Here is a 10153-nt window from a genome sequence, read left to right as displayed (position 1 = left end):
TCCTATTAGACGGTGAGCTTCCTGAATGGAGAGTAGGAGCCTGTCTTACTCATTTTTGTTTTCCCTGCTCAGCTCAGAGGCTTGGTCCCAGCTCTAGAGAAAGTGCAGGCATACACAGGGAGGGGGAGATCTGAAGGAGGAGCACCTCAGGTGTGGTTTGGGCCCCCAGAGTACATACAACTTTCCCCTCCCCAGACTGCTCTATAACCAAGTGGATTTGGGGGTGAACTGGAAATGGAATGGAGAGCAAAAAGCACATCCCCCTGATTTGAAGGAAAATATTCTTCCTAAAGTAGTGAAAAGGCAACTTCTCCAGGATACAATAAGGAACATTTTCATATTGTAAAGAACTTGAAAACCTGTTTATCATTCAGTCCAGGAAAAAAAAATTCGAATCCTGTCAAACCTGGATCTGTTGTATGGACCTACTTAGAATTTTTTTTTCTTCTGCCTATTCCTTTCTTCTTTCTTTCTCTCAAATTTCTTTTGTTGTTGTTTCTGTTTGGTTTGTAAAGCAACCCTTTTCTAGATTGGAGCAGGAAACAGCTCACCAGGCTGGGAGGACTTGGTTTGTACTGAGAAGCAAAAGGGTTTTCAAAACTCAATTTTCTTTTTTCTTTTTAAGTACCACCCCCCGCCCCTTTCCCTTGGAAGAGAGGGTAGAAATAATTGATCCATCATCCAGTATCAGGCCCTGGAGATTTACATGCAAATTCCTCCTATCCTCCCCCCCCCCCCGCCCCAAACTCCCTCCCAAATTTAAAATCCTAGGAGGGGAAAATAAGAAGGCCTTTCTAAACTAGTAGGAACCCTTCAGGCCACCACCACCCATCCCCAACCAGGTGAGAGATGGGGGGAGGGGTGGGTAATCCACCACAACCCCCCAGCCTCTCCCTCGCCACACACGCCACCTCTTTCCGGTGTGGAATCACTTAAGGTTTGGGTAAAGCTCCCCTCTCTCTCCCAGGAGACAGTATCTGGAAGCTTTTAGGGGGCGGAGGCAGAGGTGGGGAGAGGGGAGGAAAATGCCCCCAAACGGCCTAAGAGAGTCATCTCTTCACTCAAAACTGCCCGTCACCCCCCACCCCCCACCATTAACTTTCGATTAAGACCTCCTCGTTTTGGCAACTAAACTTTACTTTGCATAATTAAGATTTGCCTCGGAAGAAGGGGGAGGGAGAAGCCGCAGCTCTGGGCCATTCTCCTTCACCTCTCCCCCTCCCCCCCCCCGCCCCAACCCTCCAGCTCTGGGCCTCTAAGTTCCTGAGTTTTCTCACTTTGAGGTGCCACCGAACACAAAGAACCATAATGGGCTCCTTTGTGCTCGCTACGGGGCAATTACGCCCCGGAGTCCAGGCCCCTTTAAGAGTCTCTTAAAGAGACAGGCTCTCATTTTTCAGAGGGTTATTTAAGGGTGTGTTTAAGGGGGAGGGGCGAGGCAAACTCCTAGGGGGTCTACGTACTGGGTGAGGTGAAACTTTTGTCTGGACTCCTTGAGAAGGAGCTGAAGAAAAGTCTTTGTGAGCCGCTCGTTTTTTAAGTCTTTCTCTCTCTTAAACATTTTCTTAAACTTGAGGTTTTTCATTTGATTTGAAAAACTGGACTGGAAATGTGGGGTTCTAGGAGCAGGGGCGGAGGCAAGGATTTAAAGAGGCCCTACCCGGGAGAGCGCCTTAGCCCCCCAGAAGAAGAGTGATCCAGGGCTGAGTGGCTTGGGTCTGCCGCAGTTCTGGAGAATGTGTGTCTCCGGATCTCGCCGCCACGACTCCGGAGAAATCCCGTGCTGGGCAAACAGCCCTTAATATAATAATAGCTTGTCTCTTTAAAAAGCAAAAGGGGGGGGAAAGTTTTGTTGGCATCTGGTTTCTGATCTCATTATGTTGTGGTCGACCAATCCAGCCCTCGGGGCTGGTCCTGGGGTTTAAATCTGATTGGCCGAGAGCACATTTTGGGATGGTGCTTAGAGCTCGACGGGGCGGTTTCAAGGATCCCTTTTTTGGGGGGCTGAGAGGAGGGCGGGGCCGCCGGCGGGGGCCCCCTTGAAACCGACTAATTGGGATCGGAGAGGCCGAGGTGAGGGCTGGAGGAACGCACAAAGGAGTCGCTGGGCGGAGAAGGGAGGGGAGAGGCGAGAGGAGGAGGAAGAAGAGGAGAGAGGGCAAGCGGCGCGCGGTGTCTCGGGCGGCTCAGTCGGACCGCGGCGAGCTAGCCGGCAGGCGCGCCGCCCCCCTCCCCCGCCCGGCCTCCCCAACTCTGCGGCCGCCAGCAAACTTTGCAAAGAGGCGCGGGAGGCGGCGGCGAGGCGGCGGCGGGGAAGGCGCGCGGTCTCGGGCCTGGGGGCGGGGGCGGGGGGGCGCCCGGGAGCCGAGTGGGGGGCGGCGGCCAGCATGCGGCCCCGCAGCGCCCTGCCCCGCCTGCTGCTGCCGCTGCTGCTGCTGCCCGCCGCCGGGCCGGCCCAGTTCCACGGGGAGAAGGGCATCTCCATCCCAGACCACGGCTTCTGCCAGCCCATCTCCATCCCGCTGTGTACGGACATCGCCTACAACCAGACCATCATGCCCAACCTTCTGGGCCACACGAACCAGGAGGACGCGGGCTTGGAGGTGCACCAGTTCTACCCGTTGGTGAAGGTGCAGTGCTCCCCCGAACTGCGCTTCTTCTTGTGCTCCATGTACGCACCCGTGTGCACCGTCCTGGAGCAGGCCATCCCGCCGTGCCGCTCCATCTGCGAGCGCGCGCGCCAGGGCTGCGAGGCGCTCATGAACAAGTTCGGCTTCCAGTGGCCCGAGCGCCTGCGCTGCGAGCACTTTCCGCGCCACGGCGCGGAGCAGATCTGCGTGGGCCAGAACCACTCCGAGGACGGCACGCCCGCTCTGCTCACCACCGCGCCTCCGCCGGGCCTGCAGCCGGGGGCCGGAGGCACCCCGGGCGGCCCGGGTGGCGGCGGCTCTCCCCCGCGCTACGCCACGCTGGAGCACCCGTTCCACTGCCCGCGCGTCCTCAAGGTGCCGTCCTATCTCAGCTACAAGTTCCTGGGCGAGCGCGACTGCGCGGCGCCCTGCGAGCCCGCGCGGCCCGACGGCTCCATGTTCTTCTCGCAGGAGGAGACGCGCTTCGCGCGCCTCTGGATCCTCACCTGGTCCGTGCTGTGCTGCGCCTCCACCTTCTTCACCGTCACTACGTACCTGGTAGACATGCAGCGCTTCCGCTACCCGGAGCGACCCATCATCTTTCTGTCCGGCTGCTACACTATGGTTTCGGTGGCCTACATCGCGGGCTTCGTGCTCCAGGAGCGCGTCGTGTGCAACGAGCGCTTTTCCGAGGACGGCTACCGCACGGTAGTGCAGGGCACCAAGAAGGAGGGCTGCACCATCCTCTTTATGATGCTCTACTTCTTCAGCATGGCCAGTTCCATCTGGTGGGTCATCCTGTCGCTCACTTGGTTCCTGGCGGCGGGCATGAAGTGGGGCCACGAGGCCATCGAGGCCAACTCGCAGTACTTCCACCTGGCCGCGTGGGCCGTGCCGGCCGTCAAGACCATCACGATCCTGGCCATGGGCCAGATTGACGGCGACCTGCTGAGCGGCGTGTGCTTCGTGGGCCTCAACAGCCTGGACCCGCTGCGGGGCTTCGTGCTGGCGCCGCTCTTCGTGTACTTGTTCATAGGCACGTCCTTCCTCCTGGCCGGTTTCGTGTCCCTCTTTCGCATCCGTACCATCATGAAGCACGACGGCACCAAGACGGAGAAGCTGGAGCGGCTGATGGTGCGCATCGGCGTCTTCTCGGTGCTCTACACCGTGCCCGCGACCATCGTCATCGCCTGCTACTTCTACGAGCAGGCCTTTCGAGAGCACTGGGAGCGCTCGTGGGTGAGCCAACACTGCAAGAGCCTGGCGATCCCGTGCCCGGCACACTATACGCCGCGCATGTCGCCCGACTTCACCGTCTACATGATCAAATACCTCATGACGCTCATCGTGGGCATCACGTCGGGCTTCTGGATCTGGTCCGGCAAGACGTTGCACTCGTGGAGAAAGTTCTACACCCGTCTCACCAACAGCCGGCACGGCGAGACCACCGTGTGAGGGGCTGCCCCCGCGCCGCGTCCCCGGGGCGGGCCCCAGCGCGGGGCTTGCCTCTGCGGGGGGTGGGGGGAGGCCTCCTACAGACTCCTTATTTTATTTTTTTAAATAAAGAACAATCGAAACCATTTCTCTTTTAGGTTGCTTTTTAAAGAGAACTCTGTTCAACACCCCCATCAGGTTTGTAATTAAAACTGTAAATAGTCTTGTAAATTTAATTATATATTTTCTATTTAAACGAAAAACGGAAAAAAAGAGGGGGGAGCGGCAAGGGGCACCGGGTCTGAGGAACGAGGGGAGGGGGCGTTGAGGGGGGTCCTCTCCTTTCTTCAGTGCCCCTTTCAAACACCGTCGCCTACTTTGGTTCGAAGTTTTTGGTGTTTTGGCAGGGCTGGGCTTCCTGGAAGAGGTGTTTGCTGTGAGGAATTGGAAGTTGGTTACATTCAACTCCCAAAGCCAAATTTGTGAGCCTTCTCACTGACGCTGGGCCTGTGGAAGCTGTTGGGTGTTTTTGAACAAGACTTGGATTCTTCTTGTTTTATTCCCTTTCTCTCCCCACATGTCCTGTCTCCTTCACTCGATTTTTGGAGCACTCCCAAAAGAGATGAAGACGTGTGTGTGTGTGGGGGGGGGAACCTAACCCAGAAAGTGAGATGGGGTGCAGAATGGCCTACTCCCCACTGGCCTACCCTCCTGCAGGCTGGAAGATCTTTCTTCTCTTTGACTTTTCTTCTTTTCAGCTTGCTACCCCAAGCGCTTGGAGTGGGCAGAAAGTGCTTTGTAGTGCTTTGTGACTACCTTGAGTACCAATCCTGACTGTCTCCATTTTTATGGGGAGCGTTAGCTCGCAAATGTTGGGGTTTGGAGATGCCCGTGCGTCTCTCTCCTTCCCCTGTAGTTGGCTCCCTGCCGCTTCCCCCCCAACCCCCCAGCCGAATATCTTCCCTGGCATTCAGATTAGAAGTTTGTAGGTTGGTTCGTGTGTTATGTGTAGGTTTTTGTTGTTGGGGTTTCCCCCCCCAAAAAAGCAATAAAAATGGGTTGGGTTGGAGGGAGGGGACGGATGGGCTGGTGGGATTTTTAGTTTTCCTTTGACAAAAGACTGGTTTCTTTTCAAACTTGTCCAGAAAGAAAAAAAAAAAAAGTGGGTATCCTTGCTTTGGAAGAAGGCTCTGGGCAGGCTCTTTGTGACTGTGTGTGGGGGGTGGGGTTGGGTGTTTACATGACATTCTATATCACAAGATTGATAGAATGTTTATAACAGATGTTTCTTATCTTCCCCCTAAGCTCCCCAAAATAAAAGGCAAGACTTTTCTTAAAGTGTCTTTAATGCTGGTATGAGAATTGCAGTTTCCAATACACATCATTGCCCTCAACTATTCGGAATATTTTAGAATTTTAATTCCAAAGGATTGATTTGAAGACCGAGGGGTAGAGTGGAACCAGTGTCACACAGAACTCAGTTTTTCACCGTCTCCTGTTTCTTGATAATAGTGCAAATTAAAAGCTAATAATCATAATAAAGTGCATTTAATTATCTTCTAGAGATCTAGCCCTTTAATTGTATTTAACAGGGTTGTAACATTTTATTAGTTTAACCAAACCACACCCCCTCTTTCCCTCTCCCCCACCTACTTGGTTGGGGGTGGGGTGGAGAGGAGGTTCCCTGCCCCAGACCTTGCTTTTTTTTAGCTAAAAGATGGGGGAAATGGTGCCTTATCACCCCTTGTTGGCAGTCTTTGGGACAAGGGAGAAAGTAAGTTAGAACCCCTACTTCAATGTGTTTGTGTGTGTTAGTTTATGTTGGGGGAGGGGACCTGGAAATGTTTGGTGGTAATTGAAGTCTTATGTGGGGCTTTGTTTGGAATTGTATGAAGCCCGGGGATTTCAGCAGAGCCCCCTTCCCAAAATATATAATCTTCCCCCAAATGATTTGTGCGGGTGGTCAACATAAGTTAAAACTAGCTTTTTCTCAAATGATGTGTGTGAAGTCCCACTATGAGATAATAACAACTATCAAAGAAGCAGGCAGGGGAGTCACTCCCCTGTAGCTCCATTTGTTGCAAAATTCTAAAGGAACCCCACAAGGGCTGGAGGAAAGAGTTAAATTACAAACTGAATGCCTCTGGGGAAAGAATGGTGAAAGTCTGAGAAGGGCGGGGGTTCCAGTGGTGGAGATGGAGCCTGGTGGGAAGAGGAGAGCTAGCTGGTCTCTGTTGAAGATTTGGGGAAGACCCGCCCTGCACCCCTCCTCCTGCCTCTAAGCCCCTGGGAGCCCATCTTTGCCTGCTTTGGGTACATTTGTCAGTGGACCCTCACGCTGATAGCAGGAGCACATGGTAGACTAACAACAATGATCTTTCCTTTCCTTCCCTGAGTGGGGGTGTGAGGGAGGGAATTTTAGTAAAGATTATTCTTCCTTCTTAACCCCGCTCCCTGAAATTCGCCTGCCAATGGAGGGGAAGAGGGCCCAAGAAAACGGAAAAAATAGGTTTTATGGTGGTGGTGGTGGGGGGGGAGAAGATAAATGATAATTGCCTCTTTTGGAAAGGACAGTTCTAGATGCCCTCCCCTTCCCCAGTGGGGGGCCCAAGGGCTAATTACCTTATAGAAAGTAGTGGGGGACCTCCTGCCTGCCTGTTCTCACTGCTTTAATGAACCAGCTCTCAAGAGGAAGGGAAGTGTTAGCCCAAAGTGCAGGGAATTTAGGAAAGACCATGCCTGGAGCAGAGACCCAGAGGCAAACTACCTGAGCTCTGCCACACCTGCAGAGGGTTCTCCACTGCCTTGTTTGGAAAACCCAGTTAAACACCTGGGCTTGGAGGTCTGCTTTTGCAGATTTCTGGGTCACCTTATGGGTAGTCTTCCCTCTGGAGGAGTGAGGCTTTGGTGGAGGGTCAAGGGCCCAAAGGTAAGGTCTTTCACCTGAGGCCAGTCTCCAACACAGCTGCTTTCTACCTGTTCTCCCATCCTCCCCCCATACCACAAAGGAGCAGCTGGTTCTCTAGGTTCTGGGCTCCGGTCATTTTTTTCCTCCAGACTCCTCCCTCCTCCCTTGATCAGACTTTGGCTTTTCCACCCCCCTCCCAACTCCCCTCCTGAAAATGGTTCCATTAGTTACAGACTCTTTAAGAACCAGAAGAGGACACTCAAGTTTTCCACAACAAAATTCTTCTGAACGTCCCCCAAAGAGTGAGGATCACTAGGCTCTGGAGATGGTGACTTCTGTGTTCTAAGGTGTTGAGCCCTAGACCTGGGCTGGATTCTGGAAGTGGAGAGAGGCTGTCCCAGGGTGCCGTGGGGCTCATGTCTGGGGAAGCCGAGCCCAGATTCTGCCACATCTGAGGCATCGTGCCTTTGATCATCTACCTGCTCACTGTAGCACAGTCCCTTCCTTCCCTAGACTCACCCTCCTTTCCTCAAGATGGATTTTAAACTGGGGCCACTGACCCATCTGAGAACCTGAAAAATCTTTGGAGCTTGTCCTGGGAGAAAATGGCCAGGCTCTCCTGAACACACAGTTTTGCATGTAACTTTCAGGGGGTTGATGAATTCTTTATGTGTGCCCACTGCCCCATCCCCAAGCTAGCTCTCCAGTTCCTGGTTTAGACATTTCCTAGTCCTGATGAGTGGGTATCTCTCCACCTCTCCAGTGGGCTTCCTTTACTTTCTTGGGGGGACTCCAGTGCTCTCCCAAGTGTCTCATCCCTTCTGCTATGGAAAGAGGGTTCAGGAGGGAAAACCGTCCAATCTATAAAACCAGGAACACTCTCCAAACCAGATTATTCCCGCAACCTTGCCTCTCTGGAAGGTAACAAATTATCGAGTGCAGCAGCGTGGAATGAGTAATATTTTTGTAGTAGAGGGGAAAAAAACAGGCAAAAGACAGACACACATAGGCAGATCATGGGAGCGAGTGCAGGCTTGGGCACGAGATTGCACCAGCTCTGAGCCCTGTGGAAATCGCCTAGCCTCTGAGTCCCTGTCCTCATCAGTAAAAACGCAGCAGTACCTGCCCCCACAAGCTTGCGTGAGGATTAGCTGGGAGGGTGCGGGTACGGAGCCAGCACATAAAAGTTCAATCAGTTGTAGCCCTCTTCCCGTTCCTTAGGTTAATTCCTAAAAGCATCACCGCATCAAAGGAGATACATTTCTTCGGGGCTTTTTCCCCTATTGTTGCTGGTAGTTTTAACAAAACAGAGTGATTTCCTGTGCTCCCGGGTTTTGCACCTGACTCTGGGTGCTAGCTCACAGTCCAGGGCTCTTGGGGGTGGTTGGGCCGTGTTTTTCTCTCCGTCTCTCCTCTGATTAGGACAGAAATGTCTTACCCGCCTGAGTGAGCAGGGCACACACGCGGGCAGGCTCTCTCTCCAGCCGGCTTTGAAGCCCGCTAATTAGGGCTAGGGCTGTCACAGCTGGCTTCCCCAGCGCCTCCCCCCAGCCCTCCCTCCGGCTCGGCCCCAGCGCCAGCCCCAGCCCCAGCCCCATGGCCTGAGAGCCCCTCCCGGGCTGCCTTGCCTTCCAGGGCCGGCAGCCTCTGCCTGCCTCGTGGCCCTTCCAAACCGTCTGGGCAGGGCTGGGGTTTGATGCCTGGAGAAAGGACAAGACGGGACTTGGGACGTGAAATAAGCCCAGAAAGTATTGACTGGGCTCAGAGAGGACTGCCTATGGCCCGGGACCCTCCTTATTCCTAATGAAGCCTGGAGAGGAGCCGGCCCGGCTGAGGGCTGAGCCCTTTGTGTGAGAGCCAAGCTTTCTGAAGGCTCCAGCCTCCCAACCTGGCCCTTATAATTAGCCCCAATCAGAGTGTTTATGTAGGGGCCTCCTGCGGAACTGAGAGCCCCGAGATTTCATTCCAAGCCTGGAGGAGGAGGGGCAGGAAAGGGATTTGTGTGGGGACCGGCAAAGAGGAGGAGGGGGTAGGAAGTGTGGAGAAGAAAGCCTGGGGAGGAGGGGAGGGGAGGAGGCCCTGGAGCTGGGAGGACTGCCACCCTCCCCATTTGGCCATGGCTGGGGTCAGGACCCCTCCCAGGGTAGCTGGCGCCCTGGCAGCCTGACCCTGGGCTGGGCCTACACGCCTTCTGGGCAGGCTCTGTGGGTGGGTGGGCTTGTGCCAATCGGAAATGGCTTGGATATAATTAACCCAGCTAATCACCAGCCTCAGCCCGCTGGGAGGGGAGGGCGCAGCCCAGAGCCCCGGCTCCCCCAGGAAGCTCCGGTCTCCTGTTCTTCCTCTGACTGGGGCCGAGGGTGTGCCAGGCTCCGCAGCTGCTGAGGATGGTGGAGTCAGAGGGTGGGCAGGGAAGGGATGTAGGAAGGGAGGGTGCCTAATTCTCATCTCTGGCCTCACCCTCAAGGGGGAATGCGACAGCAGGGAAGGGGCCTGGAGTGGCCATGCTCTGGGCGTGGGGGAGGGAAGATTCCCAGCCACTGCTTCCAGGTGGCACTGGGTGTCTCCCGGACTCCTGCATTTCCCTCCGAGTCTAGGCCTCCCAGGGAACTCTCTGGGGTAGGATGTGGCTTGAAGGGAATTCTCTGTACTGGGTTGAATGTCTTTTGGTGAAAACCCTGCAAGGCCTCCAAAGAGTGTCCCAACTCCCTCCCTCCCTCAACACATAAGGCTTTCCAAGGTCTGGATCTGGCCCCCAGCTCTCCAGTCTCACTTCCCACCGTCCTTCCCTTCACTCCCATGTGCCATCCTCCAGGACTCTGATGTTCTCATGTGCCGTGACTTTACATGTACTGTTCCTGTGGCCCAAATGCCCTTCCCTTTCCTTAGCCTAGATATTAACTGTTATTGCCTCAGAATGTCCCTGAGGTCAGGTGGCCCCTCTGCAGACAGCCGTACCCCTGGCCAATCCTGTCACCACACTGTGTTCTCAACAGCCACAGCACATCACATTATTGTTAGTCATTCCTCTCCTTTTGTGACTATGACCTCCTTGAGGGAGAGGCTGTGTTTGGTCTTTCATCTCTGTATCCCTGAGCCTAGCGATATGCCTGGCACGAAGTAGGTGCCCAAGATCACACAGGCTGTGGAGCCAGACTACTTGGGCTTGAATCTGGCTTAG

At 54.6% G+C, this 10153-nt stretch overlaps 1 protein-coding gene across 1 annotated transcript; it reads left to right on the top strand.

The window, feature by feature from the left end:
• Nucleotides 1-2387: 2387 nt before the first annotated feature.
• Nucleotides 2388-4085, top strand: FZD2 (frizzled class receptor 2). Its single transcript, XM_028092812.2, has one exon. The coding sequence runs from the start codon at nucleotides 2388-2390 to the stop codon at nucleotides 4083-4085; it is 1698 nt and encodes a 565-aa protein (XP_027948613.1).
• Nucleotides 4086-10153: the final 6068 nt, after the last annotated feature.

The sequence above is a fragment of the Eumetopias jubatus genome, unplaced genomic scaffold, assembly GCF_037043125.1.
Source record: "Eumetopias jubatus isolate StellerSeaLion01/CBP00866 unplaced genomic scaffold, mEumJub1_p1.0 scaffold_10, whole genome shotgun sequence".
NCBI lineage: Eukaryota > Metazoa > Chordata > Mammalia > Carnivora > Otariidae > Eumetopias > Eumetopias jubatus.
The sequence above is the reverse complement of the archived record's forward strand: the minus strand, read 5'-3'. Positions and strand labels throughout refer to the sequence as shown.